The sequence below is a fragment of the Dasypus novemcinctus genome, chromosome 18 (genome assembly GCF_030445035.2).
Source record: "Dasypus novemcinctus isolate mDasNov1 chromosome 18, mDasNov1.1.hap2, whole genome shotgun sequence".
Lineage (NCBI taxonomy): Eukaryota > Metazoa > Chordata > Mammalia > Cingulata > Dasypodidae > Dasypus > Dasypus novemcinctus.
The window spans coordinates 66,416,388-66,434,796 of NC_080690.1; the positions used below are offsets into that span (position 1 = coordinate 66,416,388).

The 18,409-nt window shown below is 55.2% G+C and overlaps 2 protein-coding genes across 4 annotated transcripts; one reads left to right on the forward strand and one right to left on the reverse strand.

Moving 5' to 3' along the window:
• The first annotated feature begins 13 nt into the window (after positions 1 to 13).
• On the forward strand, positions 14 to 2,427 carry POLR1G (RNA polymerase I subunit G). The gene is made up of 3 exons (XM_004447998.4): positions 14 to 96; positions 449 to 590; positions 763 to 2,427. Exons 1-3 carry the CDS (start codon positions 75 to 77, stop codon positions 2,165 to 2,167), a joined length of 1,569 nt encoding a protein of 522 aa, XP_004448055.1. The 5' UTR covers positions 14 to 74; the 3' UTR covers positions 2,168 to 2,427.
• On the reverse strand, positions 2,258 to 17,922 carry ERCC1 (ERCC excision repair 1, endonuclease non-catalytic subunit). 3 transcript variants are annotated; one of them, XM_004447999.4, is made up of 10 exons: positions 17,756 to 17,922; positions 17,222 to 17,333; positions 16,061 to 16,276; positions 10,471 to 10,574; positions 9,599 to 9,698; positions 8,583 to 8,659; positions 4,194 to 4,293; positions 2,929 to 3,000; positions 2,656 to 2,724; positions 2,258 to 2,360 (listed from the first exon to the last, which is right to left on the reverse strand). In XM_004447999.4, the coding sequence occupies exons 2-10, from the start codon at positions 17,324 to 17,326 to the stop codon at positions 2,310 to 2,312; spliced, it is 894 nt and encodes a 297-aa protein (XP_004448056.1). In that variant the 5' UTR covers positions 17,327 to 17,333; positions 17,756 to 17,922; the 3' UTR covers positions 2,258 to 2,309. The 3 variants fall into 3 exon arrangements, with proteins under 3 accessions (XP_004448056.1, XP_004448057.1, XP_004448058.1); XM_004448000.5 differs by lacking the exon at positions 17,756 to 17,922 and adding an exon at positions 17,612 to 17,714; XM_004448001.3 differs by lacking the exon at positions 17,756 to 17,922 and adding an exon at positions 17,580 to 17,598.
• Positions 17,923 to 18,409: the final 487 nt, after the last annotated feature.

The window sequence follows — 18,409 nt, forward strand, 5'->3', positions numbered from 1 at the left end:
TTGGCCCCACGTGGTTGGCGGCGGGGCCGGGGCTGGTGGGACTGAGGGCTCGCCGAGCGGCTGGGGGTCCCGGCATGGCGGCGGCCGAGGCCTGCGGTGAGCGGAGGCGAGGCGGGGCCACTGGGTGCGGGGTGGACTGGCGGGAGGAGAGCGGAGCCCTCGGCAGAGTTCGGCGGAGAAAGGCCATAGCTGGAGGTCGGACCGCCGGAAGGAGGGAGGGGAGATTGGACCGAGAGAATCTTGGGGCCAGTACCAGCGGAGAGAAGGGAGCCCCCGAGGTTGGGTCGGTGCAGATAGGGGCGCCTGGGGGGCTGGTAGGCGGAGAAGGGAGGCCGGGTGAGGGGATGGGGTCGCTCCAAAAGTTTGGGACCAGCGGACCGAAAGGCGCCCCGGATGATTGCCCCGAAAGGCAAGTGCCGCCAGACCCCCGTTTCCCCTTCTCCCGCAGGTGCTGCTCGGTTCTCTTGTCCCCCTAACTTTGCGGCCACTCCCCCCGCCTCAGAGCCCCCCCGTTTCTCCTTGGAGGCACTGACGGGCCCAGATACGGAGTTGTGGCTCATCCGGGCTCCTGCGGACTTCGACCCAGACTGGTGAGTGGGGTGCCCATATTACGTCCCCGAAATACTCCCCACCCTAGAGGCCGAACTTGGGCCAGATTTAGAAGTGCATTCCTGAGGGACCCCAAAATACTACTTCTCAGCTCCTCCCTGCCCCACCCAAAGTATCTAACCAAGCCTCTACCCTCCCCCTTTCGCCCCTCAGTCTCAATGGCCGCCTGGTGCCTCTCTCTGGCTCCCAGACTGTGAAGGGCAAGTTGGCCGGCAAGCGCCACCGCTACCAGGTCCTCAGCAGCACCTGCCCCCAGGCTGGAGAAGCGACACTGCTGGCCCCCTCAGCCAAGGCCGGAGGTGAACTGACCTGTGCCCCGGCCGTGCGGGGAAGCCTAAGAATCTTCGAGGGTCCCCGAGAATCCCTGCCAGGAACTCCTCTGCAGCCCATTCCAGCCAGCCCCCCGCCGCAGATCCCTCTCGGCCTGAGGCCTCGGTTCTGTGCCTTTGGAGGCAGCCCACCAGTCACAGGGCCTGGGTCACCCTCGGCACTGAAGACACTCTCCTCGGGGAAGAGGGGTAAGAAGAGGCAGGTGCCAGAGGCCTCAGTCCCTGAGGAGGCAGTGAATGGGCATGGGGTCCTGGAGGTGGACACAGTTTTAGGGTCCCCAGAGATGAGTGTGGGAAAGAAGAAGAAGAAGAAAAAGCAGCAGTTGCAAGAACAGGAAGTGATGGAGCCAGTGATGACAGAACCCGCAGCTGAGCTGCCAGGGCCTCCGGGAGGACTGCTCCCGTTCTCCACCAAGAAGAGAAAGAAGCCCAAAAGGACAGAAACGGTTGAGCCAGAAATGGGAATGCCAGAGCTGGAAGAAAAGACCGTGGAGCTGGGACTCATGCTTAAAACTGAGCCTCTGGAAGAGACAATCCTGATCCCCACCAAGAAAAGGAAGAAGCAAAAGGGCACAGAAGGGACTGAGCCGGTGGAGCAGATGATAGTTGAGCCTCAGCTGCAGGTGAAGATGGAACCACAAGACGAGGCCATCTCCCTGCCCTCTGTGAAGAAGAGGAAAAAAGAGAAGGGATTGGAAGTGATTATGGAGCCAGAGATGACACCTGTGGAGCTCTGTGGGGAGGTGATGGAGCCTGAACAGCCACAGGAAGTCGAGCCTCCGGCCGAGCCAGCTCTGGTACCCGCCAAGAAGAGGCGGAAGAAAGAAAAGCGGCAAAAAGCCATGATGGAGCCAGGGACTGAGGAGGTAGGGCCACAGAAAGAGGTGATGGAGCCTGAACTGCCAGGTGACGCTGAGCTGCAGGCAGCTCCAGCATCCACCAAGAAGAAGAAAGAAAGAGACCACAAAGCAATGGAGCCAGGGACTGAGATGATTTTCCCACGAGGGGAGATGATGGAGCCTGAGCTGCCAGATGAAGGCAAGACTGAGGCCGAGGCAGCTCCAGCATCCACCAAGAAGAGGAAGAAGCAGGGCCAAGAAAGCAAGGTGCTAGAGCTGGCACGCCAGGAAGAGATGCCTCAGCCACTGCTGAATCTGCAGCCCGGGGAGGTGGTCACAGCAGGACCCGAGAAGAAACGGAAGAAGAAGCTGCAGCAGCATCCTGGGTAGTGTCCTCCAAGGACAATGACACCTGCAAGGAAGAGCCGAGGGTGGCCAGTGGGACATCAGGAGGCGAGAGCCGCATTCAGCAGGAGCCTGGACTGGGAAAACGCTTTATTACACGCCTGGGCCTGCTTGGCAGCTGGGGTCATTACGGCGCTTTCAAGAAGGGCTCGTGTAGGACATCAAACAGCCTCCGGGCCTGCGCGGGAGGGAGAAAGAAACGGGGAACCAGTCATTAAATGAGCCATTTGTTTGGTACATCTGGATGGCGGGCTTTTGGTTCTTTCTTTCCCCGCCTGGAGGGGGCCCTGGGGGACAGGAAGGAAGTAGCCCAGTCTAGACGGGCTGGGAGGGTGGGCTGGCCCCCACGCAGTCCGCGCGCTGGGCCTCAGTGTCCGCCATCTGCTGGAGGGGCACTGTGGGCCTTCTGGAACCTTAGAACTTTGGGCTCCCCTTCCTGCCCCTGCCCCTCAAGTCCATCCCCGAGCTCTCACCTTCTGGGGCCCCAAGCCGGGGCACAAGGCCAGGTCTTCCCGCGACGCAGCTATGAGCTGTTCCAGAGACTGAGGAAGGGCGAGCCAGGGGTCAGGGCCGGGGAGCACAAGCCCTACCCTGCCCCAGCTGACCGGGGGTGCCTGGGAGGAGGTGAGGGTCTGGGAGAGCAGGTGAGGCTGGGCTGGGCTGGGCAGGGAGGAGCAAGGAAATGGGGGGGAGGGGTGCGGGCTTCCTAGAAAGGTGAGAGGGTCAAAAAGGGGAGTTAGCCTTACTCCAAAAGTAGCCAGCAGAGTCTGACTGTCCGTTTTGTTGACTGACTTGACGGTGGTCAGACACTCAGTCACCTGGGGGCGGGGAGGAGGAGAGCTGGGAGGAGGAGAGCAGCAGAGCCCTCCCAGGAGGGCATGCAGCAGGGGCTCAATAAATGTTTGCTTGGTTGGGCTTTTTTTTTTTTTTTTTTTTTTTTTTGGGAGATGAAAAGATCATCTTAGGGTGATCTGCGTCTAGAAAATAAATGGCATTTAGCCCAAGGAGCTGGAGCCGGGACGACGGGCTCGAGTCAGACCAGGCCCCAGCACCCACTCCCTGGGGGGCACCACCGCCAGGCCTCCGTGTTCCGGTAAATGGGAAGTCTGGATTCCCCCTCGAGGGCGCCCTGGCCATCCCCTGAGGTGCAGCCAAGGAGCGCTGCCCGGTCCATGGTGGGTGACCCCAGTTCAAACCCTGCCAGGTCCTGTCTAGGTGAGGGTGGGTGGCCGCATCCTCCCATCAGGTAGGGGGTTCCAGGGTACTACCCCAAGGCGGCAGTTGTCTCCCCGGGTGTTGAGCTGATGGCTTAGCGCAAGGTCAGCGCTCCAGAGGCAGGAGGAGCTGTGGACAGGCGGCCCCTGCGGCTCCGGCATGTTACCGGTCCCAGAAGCCCCAGGAGAGGGGTGAAGGGCAGTGTCCCTCACACCGCTCCAGCGTCGGAGTCCAAAGTCCATTCAGCAAACACTCCCCGAGCCCCTGCTGAGCACTGGGAACCCAGCGGTGACCAAGACGCCCTGGCCCTGCCCTCCCAAGGCTCCCAGGCTGACAATGGTGACCCAGCCTGGGAATCAAGGAGGGCTTCCTGGAGGAGGAAGGATCCGAGCTGAGATGGGAAGGATGGGATCAGGCAGGTAAATCAGGCAGAGAGATTGAGACGAGGCTGCTTGGAGGAGCAAGCAAGGGCTGAAAGGGCAGTAACCGATGCAAGGGAGCATACAAGGGTAATGGGGACCCTGGGGCTGCAGGGGCCAGGCAGGCCGAGATGGGAAGCTGGGCCTTCCCTGAGGGCACTTGGGAGCCATGGAAAGTTTTAGAGCAGGGGAGGGGAGGGTCAGGCTTGTGCTTTCAAAGACCTGTCTGACTGGGATGGGATGGGAGGGGTGAGCCTGCAGGCTGGGGGTGGGAGGAATGGGACAGAACCCAGGCTAGAGAGGCCAGACCTGAGATCAAAACTGAAGCCCCCCAGCAGGGAGATGAGACACCTGGGAGAGGGGTGGGGCAGCCTCACCCGAGAGACGAAGTCCTGCTCCAGCTTCTCCATGAGGAGGTCGGCCGGCTTCTGCTCGTATGCCTTGTAGGTCTCCAGGTACCGCCCAGCCTCTTCAGGGCTGGGACAAGAGGACACTTGGGTCAGCTGGGGTGGGGGCAAGGTGCACGTTTTAGGCTAGTTTCATCACAGCAGTAATAACTGCCAGCACTAGAAGTTCCAGGTGCTAATGTATAGAAAAAATGAAAGTTTTAGTGTCCCCAAAATACCCTCTGGTGGGCTTACCTGTACACACCTTTTCGGGCTAAGGGCCAGCGCGTGGGAGCCTGGCCAGCTGGGTTCAGGCCCTGCTTCCCACCTGGGTGATGCTGGACAAGGGATTTTACCTCTCTGGCCTCAGTTTCCTCATCTTTAAAGTGGGATGAAGGATAGAACACTTCAGGGGAATAAGTCAACACTTGGGAAATGCACAGAACCCTACCTGGCACTGAGAAGCCTTGTAGAGAAAATATCAGCTATTCTGGAAGGGAAGTCAGCAAAGGGAGTATTTACCCAGGGTATGAGAGGGAGGACAACCAGAAATGCTGTTCTTTTCCCACTGATGGGAAGACAGCTGGGTAAAGCTTCACATCCAACTTCCCATCTTCAAGAAAAAGGGAGGGGAGTGGATGTGGTTCAAGGAGCTGGGTGCCCGCCTACCACATGGGAGGTCCTGGGTTCAGTTGCTGGTGCCTCCTAAAGAAGACAAGCAAGACAAAATGATGCAACGATGAAACACCATGAGAGACAAAAAGCAGGGAGCAGAGGTGGCTTAAGCAATGGGGTGCTTCCCTCCCACATGAGAGGTCCCAGGTTCGGTTCCCAATGCCTCCAAAAAAAAAAAAGACCAGCACACAACGAATGGACACAGAGAACAGACAGCAAGTGCAAAACAATGTGTGGGGGGAGAAATAAGCAAAATATGTCTTTAAAAAAAAAAAAATGGACGGGAGAGGAAGTGGCTCAAGCGGTTGGGCGCTGGCTTCTCACCACATACGAGGTCCCAGGCTCAATGTCCCGGGTTCAACACCATGACCCCTAGTACCCCCCCCCCAAAAAAAGGGAAAAAAAATAGAGCTTGTGAAGGCTTTTAATATAGCACATCTTTAAAAGAAGAGCCGCATGTGCTAACTGCAGAATCTTTTATAACAACACAATTTAAATACCACCATTAATTTTCATATTAAGCCTGTTGGTTTTTTCTTTACTTTCTATTTTAAGTTTATCTGGAAGAAAAAAAAATTTTAAGTTTATAGGATAGTTGCAAAAATAATCCAAACCCCAAAGGGAGAAACCCAACACACCCCCACGCCCCCATCCACCCAGATCCACCAGTTCTAACCATTTGCCACCTTTGCCATATCGTTCTTTCTGTCTGTCTGGTTTTTTTTTTTACCTTTAATCAACTTTCAAAAGCATTTGCAACAACCAAATCATAAAAGTGGTCTATATGAGTGTGAAGTACAGTACCTCAAGTTTATTAGCACCAGGAAAACTCTGGCCTTTTTCTGTTTGGACCTTAAGAACAGTGAGTCAAAATAAATAAAGTGTTTTCTTGAGGCATTTTCTCAGCCTTCGAAGGCTAGTGAGTAAGCAGTGTGTTGATTAAATGTGATTTATATTCTTGAAAGTAACATTCCTTCTCCCAATTCTGTTGTTTTTGTTTTTGTTTTCCTCTAAGAAAGGCTTTGTTGCCTTCCTCTCACAGCAGCTGGGGTGGCGGTGCTTATTATTACTAATAAGTGCCTGGCCCACATATCTCTTGATATGTTAGCATTCTTCACATCTGGTTCGACAACTTGCTTTTTCCCACTCTATGGTGTATTGAGGACATCTTTCCACATCACCAGGCAGAGCGCCACCTTGTTTATCTAATGGCTGCAAAATATCCCATCACTGGGCTAAAAAGACACGGGAATATCCCTTGCCCACGTGGGGGCCAGGAACTATGCTAAGCACTTGATGTCCAGGAGGTTCTAGACTTCCCAGACAGATCCTGGAAGGCAGATGTTATTTTCAGACCATTAAATGGAGGGGAAAACTGAGACCAGGCCGTCTGAGTCACCTGCGCGAGACGGCACAGGGCTGCAAGGGCAAGGACCAGCAGCCAGAGCCCATGCACCTGACGCAGCCCACGCTGGCAGCACCGCCCCATGCTGCTTCCCACAACACCTGCTTTTGTTTTAACGTACAGCTAACACAGAAATACATTTCTGGAAATAACCCAGGCAGTATAAAGGCACATGCCCTAGGGAGGGCACAAAATTACAGAAGCATTTGCTCTTTGCCCTAAAGAGCCCACTCCTGAGGTTCTGACTGGCAGACGTGAGAAATAACCTAGGTACGCAGTGTTGACGGTAAGAGCAAGGCTGGAAACTACCCACGTGGGCACCTGAGAGGGCGGGCGACCTCATCCGCATGATGGAATACTATGCAGCTGAGAAAAAGAATGAGGACATGCTCCTCACTGCCGTGGAAAAGAGCTCCCACTATACGAAAAAGCAAGGGTAGATAGTACGCTTGTCCTACACTCAGATGTCTTCACACCTGCTGGGGACTTACACCAACAATTGAATGAAACCAAGAAACCTAAAACAGTCGCTACCTGGGAGAAGTGAGACATGGCAAGCAGTGGGAGACTTCTCGTTATAAAACGTTGATACATTGCCCTTGATTTTAAACTGCATGACCCTATCACCCATTCTTTAACAACAAAATAAAAGATTACCCCTAAAATAAAATATTCAGGAGCAAAATAAAAGTGCAGAGAAGCAAACCTTCCTGTCCCACCCCCACTCCCACTCCCTCCACTCAATTCCTGTCCTCGGCTGGGACCCTGGTGGGCTCTTTCAGTTCACCAAGCTCATTTTGTCCCTAAGCACATCTAGTCTCGCTTACATTTAAATAAAAGCATGACACTGTTGGGTTCTGCGGCTTGCCCACTGCTTCACATGCCGGCCATCCCTGCGTGCAATCCAGCTGGATATTTTCACCAAATTGATGGCAAAAAAAAAAAAAATGGCACCTCGTTTTTGAAAATCTACATTTTTCCTTTTTCCTGATAACCTGTATGGTTGGTAATTTTTTTCCCTGTGTTTCTGGCAACCTGCCTTTCTGTGACCTGCCTATTAGAAACCTTGGACCTTTTACATGGAAAACTCTATTTTCTTCATGATTTCTCCGTAAACCTACAACTTCTCTAATAAAAAAAAAAGGAAAAACGAAGAACCTTAGACTTTTAAAAAATTAGTTGGACTCTTTCCTGTTGGCTTGTAGGAGGCTCTTTATATTTTAATATCTGTATGTAATGAAATATTTAAAGTGTCTATATAAATTAGGAATCTTAAATATATATGGCAAATATATCTATTTTTCAGTTTGGCACTTGTTTTTTAACTTTGTTTACGTTCTCTCTTATATCTAAAAGCTTTAAAATTGTAATTTTCTCAAAGCAGTCCAACTTTTCCTCTGGGTTTTGCTTTGGAAGACCTTTCCCACCCCAGGAGCATAGACAATATCCCCCAGAACATTTCTTGTAACACTTTCTTGGGTTTTTTTCTTTTTATGCTTAAGGTTATAATTGCTCAGGATTTCATTTTGTTTGTGGTGTGAGAGAGGGAGACATGTTTTCTCTAAATGGACAGCCAACCTTAAATAGTCATTAGAAGAAAAGAAAAAAGAAAAAAAGAACTAATCATTAGAAACCTAGACAGGGGGAAGTGGACATGGCTCAACTAATAGAGCATCCGCCTACCATGTGGAGGGTCCAGGGTTCAAACCCCGGCCTCCTTGACCCGTGTGGAGCTGGCCCATGCGCAGTGCTGACGCACACAAGGAGTGCCCTGCCACGCAGGGGTGTCCCCTGTGTAGGGGAGCCCCACGCGCAAGGAGCGCGCCCCGTAAGGAGAGCCGTTCTGTGTGAAAAAAAGCACAGCCCACCCAGGGGTGGCACTGCACACACAGAGAGCTGACGCAGCAAGATGACGCAACAAAGAGAGACAGATTCCCAGTGCCACCTGACAATGCAAGCAGACACAGAAGAACACACAGTGAATGGACACAGAGAGCAGACAATGGCAGGGGAGGGAGAGAGAGAGAAATAAATAAAAATAAATCTTAAAAAAAAAAGAAAGAAACCTAGACGTGGGATTAGACACTCGGCGAGTTTGGCGTCTTAACTTCTCAGTGCCTGGTACAGTCCTGGGGGTCTGAGCTATGACACCTGCTTTGGTGCCTACAGCCCTACCAAAAAATGTGTTCAGGTCCCCACTTTACAGATGAGGACGTTGAGGCGCAGAGGGAGGCAGTGCCTGGGAGAGGGCAGTCCCGCAGCATCTGGTGGGGCAGGGGGGGAGAGGTGGCTGTGCTCACCTCCAAGCGAGGATCAGGGTGCAGTCGGCCAGGATGCACATCTTAGCCAGCTCCTTCAGGGCCTGCTGAGGGTCTTTCTGGGGGGAGAAGAAAAACAGACTTAGAAACCTGGAAACAGTAGCTCAGGATGCCAAGAGCCTCTTACCCAACCTGCATTCCGAGTCCCGACTGGGGATGTGCCAGGGACAGAGCGGTGACCAAGACAGCCCCAGCCCTACCCTCCTGGTCCAGTGGGGGAAGCAGATTCCTCCTCAGACAGTGAGGACCCAGAATGAGCAGGGATGGGATGGGGGAGCCAGGGGACAGGGAGAAACCCAGCCTGGGCATTCAGGGAGGGCTTCCTGGAGTAAGGGCCATCTGAGCTGCTATCTGAACCAGGCGAAGAAGAGCAAAAAAAGGAATTCTAGATTCTAGATACAAGGAACAGCATGTATAGAGGATGGGAGGGGAAAGGAGGCTCAAGGAATTGCATTTCACCCAGTAGGGGATGAATGAAAAAGGAAATGAAAGGAGAGCACAGGGAAGCTCAGAGATGAGCGTGGAGGCCAGGCGGGGTTGGGCCCGGCAGGGAGCAGCGGAGATTTCTCGAGGGAGGGCCATAGGGAGCCAAGGAAGGGTTTAGAGCAGGAGAGGGATGACGTCAGGTGGTGCTCTAGGAAAAGGCCCCTGGCTGCTATGAGGACCGGAGGGGCCTGAAGGAGTTCAGGGAGGAGGCTGGGACCCCGAGGAGAGGAAGGGGCCTGGGTGGGGACCCGGGCTCAGGAAGGGATGAAGATGCAGATTCAGGAGGCGTTTAGGGGGCAGCCCGTGGGACTGGAAGGAGACAGACGGTTTCCACCCTCTCGCCAGTGCAGGCGTCTTGGCGACCCGTGTCGGCCTGAGATGGGGAAACGGTTCTCCCGGAGGTGTAACTCGCATTTCCGCTGGGAAACCATCCATTCTGCTCCCGCCGAGCCCAACGCTCCCCCCGCGCCACAGATGGGGACAGCGGGGACAGCCCGGCGGCCCCTGCTCACCACGTCCACCTGGACCAGCAGGACGCGCAGGGCGAAGCTCCTCCCCAGGCTCTGCAGCCGCTCGTGGATGTAGTCGGGGTGGAGGTTGTGGTAGCGGAGGCTGCGGGGCGGGGGGCTATGGGCAGGCTCCCCGAGACCCTGCCAGCCCTTCTCCCCTCTCCCCGGACGCCGGCGGCGCGAGCCTGGCGCAGGCCCGACCGAACCGGGCCGAGGGCCCAGGGACCTGCCGGCTGCCCCCCTCCCAGGAAGTGGCACAGCAGGGATCCGAGCCCGGGGCTGTCTGGCTCGGGTGCCCCAGAAGGTCGCCGCCCTGGGTTCCTCCCCGGGGAGGGTGAGAGCCATGGGCTTCAGGTGGGAAACAGGAGCCGTTTTCCTGGAGAGCGTGGCGGGGACCCTGCACAGCTGGTCCTGGGCAGCAGGGCCCACCCCCGCGCCAGGACCCAGGTCTGTCTGCTTCGGCCTCAGTGGGTGCTGCAGGGGGTGGGGCTCTACCCCCCGGGAACAAGGGCCCCCCCAGGGTAGAGTGTAGGTGGGGAGGATGGAGGAAACCTGGCTCTCGTCCACCCCAGTCTCGGATGCCTGGGCAGAAGGAACCCAGCCCCCTCCTCCCCAGACCCAGCAGCCCGGCCCGGCCCCCTCCTCCCTCAGACTCCACGGTCGGGCCCCAGCCTCCTCCTCCCTCAGACCCTGCAGTCCCGCCCCCAGCTCTTGTTGCCATGGCCCCCGGTCCACACCAGACCACACCTGGGCCCAGAGCCGTCCCCGCCAGGGGGGCTCCATCTCACGGCCCAGGACAGGGAGCGCAGCTCTCCCAGGCTCCCCCAGGCTTCATGGGGGCCCCTCTGGGCGGGCGGGCGCCCCCCAGTGCTCACCTGAGGAAGAGGGCACAGGTGCTCTGGCCCAGCACGTAGTCGGGGAGCACATCGCCGTATTCCCAGGGCACGTTGCGCACGAACTTCAGCACGGGGTTGCCCCTCTGGGGAGGGGCAGGGGGCAGAGGTGGGGCCCCCGGCAGGGCCCTCCCTACCTCTCCTGAGCCCTCGGCCCCGCGCCTGGCTCCTCCCGGCCTCCTCAGCCTCGCTACCCTTCCTGCCAGCCCCAGGGCTTTACTAAAGCACGCCAGGTCTGGATCCAGCCCAGCCCCTCTCCTGCCCCTCCTCAGGTGGGAATTCTGCCTTCTAGACACCCCTCGCGGAGGCTCTCCTCCTCCACTGGCACGGCCGTGGCCCTCTCCAGGCCCCTGCCCAAGCCCATCTCCATCTCCTCCCCAGTCTCCCCCTCGCAGCCAGAAGACTCTTCCTAAACCACAAAACCGCCCCTCCCCTGCTCCAAGCCCCACCATGGCCCCCCAGTACCCTCTGGAGGAAGCCCACGTGTGAGACCCTCGAGAGTCTGGGGCCTGCTCAGCAGGCTCCTCCTTCCAACCCCCCCCTCAGTTTCTACCCTGAACTTACCACAGAGTTCAACACTGAAATTCTTCCAGCAACCTCAAACTCTCATATATTCAGTATTTCCTGAGCACCTATTGTGTGTCTCAGGGCTGGGAGGCAGTGACTAATCAAAGAGCCCCACCTCCACGGAGAACAGAGGCATTAAACCAAAGGATGTCGGCCATGAAGGGGTGATTGCCCAGTGAGGTGGAATTCAGCCTAACGGGGCGTGGGGCGGTCAGAGGAGTGAGGCGGGTGGGTCTGCAGGGGTCCAACGTCCCACACAGCCCTGAGCCAGCTGATCTGAGGCACCCGGAATCCTGGAAGCGCCTTGAACAAGGGAGGTGCGGGACCCATCTCTTAATTTTTAGAAGATTGCTTTGTCTACCTCACACCCGCTAGGATGGCTGGAATCAAAAAGATGGACAGGGAAGCAGATGTGGCTCGAGCGACTGGGCTCCCGTCTACCACATGGGAGGCCCGGGGTTCAATCCCCAGGGCCTCCTGGCGAAGGCGAGCTGGCCCATGCTGTGGAGAGCCGGTGCGGCAAGATGACGCAACAAAGGGAGACGCAGCAGAGGAGAGACAGTGAGAGCCACAGCAGACCAGGGAGCGGAGGTGGCTCAAGCAATAGAGGGCCTCTCTCCCACACTGGAGGTCCCGGGATCAGTTCCCAGTGCCTCCTAGAGAGAAAGATGAGAAGAAAAGACAAGCAGACACGGAAAAACACACAGCGAGTGGACAGAGAGAGCAGACAGCGAGCGCACACAACAAGGGGTGGGGGTGAAACTGTGTTTAAAAAACGTTATAAAGAGATGGACAAAACCAAGGGCTGGGGAGGCAGTGGCGAGATGGGAGCCTCACGCAGGGCGGCGGGAAGGGCGGCGCTGCAGCCCCTTAGGAAGGCAGCCCGCAGCTCCTCGGGAGGCTGAACACAGGGTCACCCGGCACCAGCAACTCCACTCCTAGGCAGGTTCCCAAGAGCAATGAAAACACACGCTTACACAAAAACCTGAAATGAATATTCACAGCAGCATTATTCACAATAACCAACAAGTGGAAAGAATCCAAATGGCCATCAGTTGATGGATGGATAAATAAAATGTGGCATACCCATAAAACGGAATATTTTTCAGCCACAGAAAAAATGAAGTACTGCTACACACTACAACACAGATAAGCCTTGAAAACATAATGCTAAGTGAAGGAAACGAGGGACAAAAGGCCACATCGTGTGATTCCATTTATATGAAATGTTCAGGTGAGCTAAATCTATATGGAGAGAAAGTAGATCCGTGGTTGGCAGGGGGGGGAGGGGAGAAAGGGATTAAAGGTGACAGATCAAAGGTATAGGGTTTCATTTTGGGGTGATGAAAATGTACTAAATTTGATTGTGGTGACAACTGTAAGACTGTGAATATACTAAAACCACTGAATTGTATACTTTAAAAGGGTGAATGTTATGCTATACGAATTAAATCTCTATAGTGCTGTTATTATAAAAGCAAAGATTAGTTTGTGGGAGACAGATTCAAGGGGGAAAGATTGATGGTCAAGAGCCCAGGGCAGGAAGAGGACTTGGCTCAGTGGTTAGGGCGTCCGTCTACCACATGGGAGGTCCGCGGTTCAAACCCCGGGCCTCCTTGACCCGTGTGCAGCTGGCCCATGCGCAGTGCTGATGCGTGCAAGGAGTGCCGTGCCACGCAGGGGTGTCCCTGCATAGGGGAGCCCCACACGCCTTTGTACCATATACTATTCCCAACACTGGACACAAATTAACTATGAGGATGGAACTATTTTATCCCCAATTTTACTGGAAGGGAAACTGGGGTCCAGAGAGGTTAAGTAACTTGCCTAAGGTTACACAGCTAGTAAGTGGCAGAGCTGGGATTTGAACTCACTTCTTGCCCTACGAGGCATGCCCCCTGCCTCTCTCCAGTGACAACACAGCAGACATCTGACAAGGGCCTAAGGCGTGACCGGCCCCAGCGTACCTCACAGAGGGGCGCTACGATAATCCCCTTTGACAGATGAGGAAACTGAGGCTCAGAGAGGTGAACCTATTTACCTAGCTCAACTACACAGAGAAGCTTCTCAAAGGGGTTTCCTCGGTTGGTTGTGGGGTGCCTGGATTCCTGGGGCTCTTGTCAACTAGCGCCATTATTACACACCTATTTTACAGATGGGTTAGCTGAGGCTCCGCAGGTGAAGTCTGATCCCAGGTGAGTAAGATAACTGCAACGGAGTTCAAGGCCAGGTCTGCACAGCCCAGGCTCTTATCCAGGAAGCCAGGGCACCGATACTTGCTCCCCCCTCAGACCAAAGCCCAGGGAGGGGTGGGCTTCTAGAAGGAGCCCCAGGCGCCAAGGTGAGAAAACTGCCCTGCATGCTCGTGACCTTCATGCTCGTGACCTTCTGTTGTTTTCAGCCCCAGCAGTTCACGCAGCCTCAGACTTCATAACTAGAAACTCCCTAGCGGGTTCACGAAGCAGCCAAAATACAGACATTGACATCCTGGCACTCCTCCTGGGCTACGAGCCCCGGAGAAAGGCACGCAGCCCGTGACAGCCAGGAGCCGGCCTGGCACTCCCAGCCAGGCTGTGAAGTGCTGTGGGACAGAAACAATTTCACAGCAACAGTGTGGCAGGTCGAGAGAAAAACCAGACTCCTCCGTCATCGTGTCTGAACTCCGACAAAAGACAAGAACCCGGCGCAAACCGTAATAATAACCAAGCAGTCCCCAATCCTGGCCACAACAGACTGAACCACGTTTCCCACAAAGACAAGTTCATGATCCAACCTCCAGTGCTGTGGGGTGAACTCATCTGTAAACAGGTTCTTTGAAGGTCCTTCCAAGGTGAGGCCACATTGGATCCAGGATGACTGGACTCCTTATAAGCAAAGAAAATTTGGCCGTGGAAGTAGGAGCCACAGAAGGAGGCAGAAAGAGACGGACATGGCCGAGGCAGGCATGGATTGCCACCGAGCCACCGCCAGAAGGCCACAGAGTTCAGGGACAAGGCCCACCCAGTCCTTGATTTTGAACTCCAGCCTCCAAACCGTGGGCCAGTCAGTTCCAGTTGTTTAAGCCAACTGTCTGTGGTCTTTTGTTATAGCTGCCCTGGCAAACTAAGACAGTGGCGAATATGCTTCTTCACCAAAGACAGCTTGAAACTCGCTTTTTTTTCCCTCCCACCTTCTGAAAAAGATTTATGAGGATACCCAATCCCAGAATGGTCCTTGCTTCCTAAGAGCATCCACTCCAGAGCAAGGCTAGGCTTCCCTGAACCCTCCCAGACTCGCCTAATACAAACCCCAATTCTCCACCCTCATAGTGAGACAAGCCATGGTCCCCCATGGTGAGCACTCTTTTTTGCCGCAATGAGTCCATAAATCCAACTGGGCTCAGTACAGGTGTGTTTCTGGTGGTCTCTGGCTGGAAGGCACTGTCACCTGTGAGGGGACAGCAGTCCAGGGCCAGGCACCAGGAGGCTGGGGTACTAATGTCACTACGCAGATAACAATGGCTCACTTTTCCCCGGCTGCTTTCAGATGCTCGTTGTTCTAAGCACTGCATGCACATTAACTCAGTGGTTCTCAAAGCGGGGTTCCAGACCAGCAGCCTCAGCATTACCGGGGAACTCGTCACAAATACAAATTCTCAGGCCACACCCCATACCTACTGAATCAGAAGGCGTGGGGCCCAGCCATCTGGGTTTTAACCCGCCCTCTGGGGGACAGTGATGCCTGCTTACCTTCGAGAACCACTGATTTAACTCACTTAAATATTTAACGTGATCCTACGAAATGGGTCCGATTTTTTGGTAACAACTTTATTGAGATACAGCTCACACACCACACAATCGCCCATTACAGCTCACAATCCCGTGGTTGTTAGTACAGTCAGATCGTTCATCCATCACCACAGTCCATCACCCCAAAAAGAAACCCCAAGCTCTTTAATGTCACCCCACTCCCCTGGCAACCACTGATCTACTCCCTAGCTCTGTAGCTTTGCCTATTCTGGACATTTCATATAAATGGAATCACACTACATGGTCTTTTGTGACTGGCTTCTTTTACTCAGCGTAATGTCTTCAGGCTTCATCCATGTTGCAGCGTGTGAGCGGCCCTTCATCCCTTTTTGGCCGAATAACATTCTGTTGTCTAGATAGACCATATTTTCTTTAGCTATACATCAGTTAATAGACATGTGGGCTGTTACTTTTCAGCTCTTGTGCACACAGGGTTTTATGTGGACAAGTTTTCAGTTCTCTGGTGTTTACCTAGGAGTGGAATTGTGGCGTCATAAGTTAACTCCATGTTTAACATTCTGAGGAGCTGCCAGCCTGTTTCCTCTCTGGCTGCACCATTTGACATTCCCATCGGCAAAGAATGAGGCTGCCAGCTTCTCCGCCTCCTCACCAACACTTGTGGTCATCTGACTTTTTGGTTCTAGCCCTCCTCGTGGCGTGAAGTGGTAGTTCCTGCCTGAGCGCTGAGGTTAAGGAGCTCAGTTCCTGTTATTTCCTCCACGAGGAGGCCAGCTCCACCAACGGCAGAGGCTTTCTCGGTTTCCCTTTCATCACTCTATCCCCAGGGCCTACCACAGCCCCTGGAGCACTCTGAGAATATTTGAGGGCTAAATAGATGGGTGAACCCCCATTTAAAGATGATCAAACTGAGGCACTGATGGATCCGGTCACTTGCCTGACATCACGCAGCTACCGTGTGTAAGAGCAGGGATTCAAACTCAGCCCTGTGCTCAATAAATAGGTTTTAAAGAAAAGAACAAACTCGAGGGCAGGAAATACAGCTGCATAAAAACCATTATACACACCCCAAGAAGAGGTGGGGCACTCTCAACCCACACACAGTCGTTGAGTGAATGAATGAATGAATGAACGAATGGCACAGGCAAGAGCGAAGCGGCTAGAACATGAGCCTCCTTCCACGACCACCAGAGCCATCCCTAGAAGCAGTGTTCCCTGCCAGGACCCTCCAAGCCCTGCTTCTCCTTCCCCCTCCTCACCTGTCGGGGGCTCACAATGATGCTGTTTGATTTTGCCCCCGCTTTCGGGGCCTGGCTGGGGGCCTCTCCTGCAGGGGGGTCTAGGCCCACAGGGCACACAGCTCCAGCCCCTCCTGCAGGCCCCGAGATGGCATATTCAGCATAGGTCTGAGGGACCAGCTGGGCCGAGGTCTCCTCGGTGGGAAGGCTCCGTGTGGATTTGAACAAGGGCTTGGCCTGTGGGGAGAGGGGGGTTGTAGGGGTCCAGGGAGGGGGCTTTTTAGACCCTATCCTGGGTCAGCCCACCCTCCATGCTCCTTCTGGTCCCACATGCAGTGCAAGGGATCCTGTTAGAATGAAGTCAGCTCACAGTCCCTCTTCATCTCAGAGCACGCCACGGCCCCCACCTCTTGTCCATGCAGTGGCCCACAAAGTCCTAGAAAATCTGCCCCGGCCTCCTTGCCTCAGAGATCTCACCACCTCCCACGTCTCCCGTGCTTTCTCCACTTCGGCCCCACTGGCCTTCTTGCTGTCCTCAAACTTGTCAAGCATGATCCAACCTCAGGGCCTTTGCACTGGCTGCTCCCTCTCCCCCTCGCTGTTCTCAGGGCTCACTCCCTCAACTCCAACTCTTTTCTATCTCTGCCAAAACATCCACTCCTCAGAGAGCTCCAATATAAGGAAGCTCTTCTGCCCCATCATACTCTATCTCCTTCACCCGTTTTGTTTTTCCTCATTGCACATATGTGGCTGCTAATACTCAGCTCCAGGCAATTGTTTTCCTTCGGGGAAGAGATTTCAGTCTTCCCAGATCCTTCCATTTACCGAAAGAACCAGAAGTACCGACTTTTTTTCTTCAATTGCAAAACCTTCCAGTTCTTAAATGCCAGCAACAAATCCTCTTCTTAAAATAAAACAAAACAAAACAAAACGCCACCTACCTGGCCACATAGAACACAACCCACACCTGCTAGGTGTCGTTTTGCAAGCTCTGCCTTGGTTAGCCCTTTCTGAGAACCACCCTGCCATTTCACAAGTGGGGAAACTGAGACCTGCTGAAGGCAAAGGCCCCAACATCTCCTAACCCACACTGTGATCCCACGGCCCCTTCCCGTGCCCCTGCCCCCCACTGTGCGCCCCCCGCCAAGCCTCCCGGCAGTTCCCTCCATCCTCTCGTCCTACCCCGACAGGAGGGACCTCATCCTCGTCCAGAGGAATGACGAACTTTTTCCTTTGGGGCGGCTCTGCGGGTTGCGGCACCCCCTCCCCGTCCTTCCCAGGTTCCATCTGGGAGCTGAGAAGGAAGTCGTGGAAGCAGGAGCGAGTGAGACATCGGCGTCCGCATTGCCATCACCCAGGAGGCACCCCCCACTCACAGGCGTTCCCCCCAAAAGGGGGTTCCACAGCCTCAAGCCCCTGGGGTCTGTAAAGCCCCGCCCCCTCGAGGCTTCGCCTTCTGTGCGCCCCGCCCCCAAAGCCCCCCACGTTCTCTTCGCCCCGCCCCCATTGCCCCCCGCGTTCCGCTCTCCGGGCCCCTCACACTCCGCTCGCCCCGCCCCCAGCGCGCCCCACCTGGACGCCTTCCTCTCGCCCCGCCTTCTCTGTCTCTCGGGCAGTGCTACGATTGGCTCCCGCGGCTGTCAATCGCCTCCCCGTGGGCTCCCCTTCCCGCCTGGCTAGCCACAGTCTTGCAGTCTCAGCCCAGCCAGGACTCACCTCCTCGCCCCCGGGCCGCGCAGCAGAGACCCAAGGCAATCGAGGCGTCTCACCGCCGGAGCGGCCAGCGCGGCCCCGGCGTCACCGTATTTCCGGCCCTTCTGGCCCTCAGCCCGCCCTCATCGCTCTCCGGAGGGGTAGAACATAGAGAGGGGCGGTCCCTGCGTAGTTCTCTATGGTTCTGGAGGGGTAGAACATAGAAAGGGGCCGTCCCTGCGTAGCTCTCTATGGTTCTGGAGGACTGCGAAAGATATGGGGCGGAGAGACGCGGCGGTCTATCGGATGCAGCCTCTCTGGTTGCCAGACCTTCAAGCCCGGTGCCCTTATTGAGCCCCGCTTGTGTGTCCGAGCTCCAGAGGCAGGGCTCAGTGAAGAGGTGGCAGGAGATCAAACGAGGTCTCTTTTCTCAGTACGGAGAGACTGGTGTTTGAATCCCATTTCTGCCATTGTCTTGGCCTCATTTTCCCCATTCATTCATTTTTTCCACACATATTCCCCGAGCGCCTCCTCTGTGCCCGGCCCTGTCCTGGGTGTTGCAAGTGATATGATATCCTCGCGCTGCCCTCCCGGAGCTCACAGTCCAGTGGGAAAAACACACGTCCCCAAACAGTAACCATCCAGAGAGAGCAGGGCTGGGACGGGGGTGGGTGGATA

Bases quoted from the DNA above. Each gene is read 5' to 3' on its own strand.
- POLR1G (XM_004447998.4), top strand. From the start codon at position 75: ATGGCGGCGGCCGAGGCCTGCG. The intron at 97-448 runs GTGAGCGGAGGC...CTTCTCCCGCAG, and splicing joins GGCGGCGGCCGAGGCCTGCG to GTGCTGCTCGGTTCTCTTGT. The intron at 591-762 runs GTGAGTGGGGTG...TTCGCCCCTCAG, and splicing joins GCGGACTTCGACCCAGACTG to TCTCAATGGCCGCCTGGTGC.
- ERCC1 (XM_004447999.4), bottom strand. From the start codon at position 17,326: ATGGAACCTGGGAAGGACGGGGAGGGGGTGCCGCAACCCGCAGAGCCG. The intron at 10,575-16,060 runs GTGAGGAGGGGG...GCCCCTCCCCAG, and splicing joins TCATTGTGAGCCCCCGACAG to AGGGGCAACCCCGTGCTGAA. The intron at 3,001-4,193 runs GTGAGGCTGCCC...CCCCGCCCCCAG, and splicing joins AGCAGGACTTCGTCTCTCGG to GTGACTGAGTGTCTGACCAC.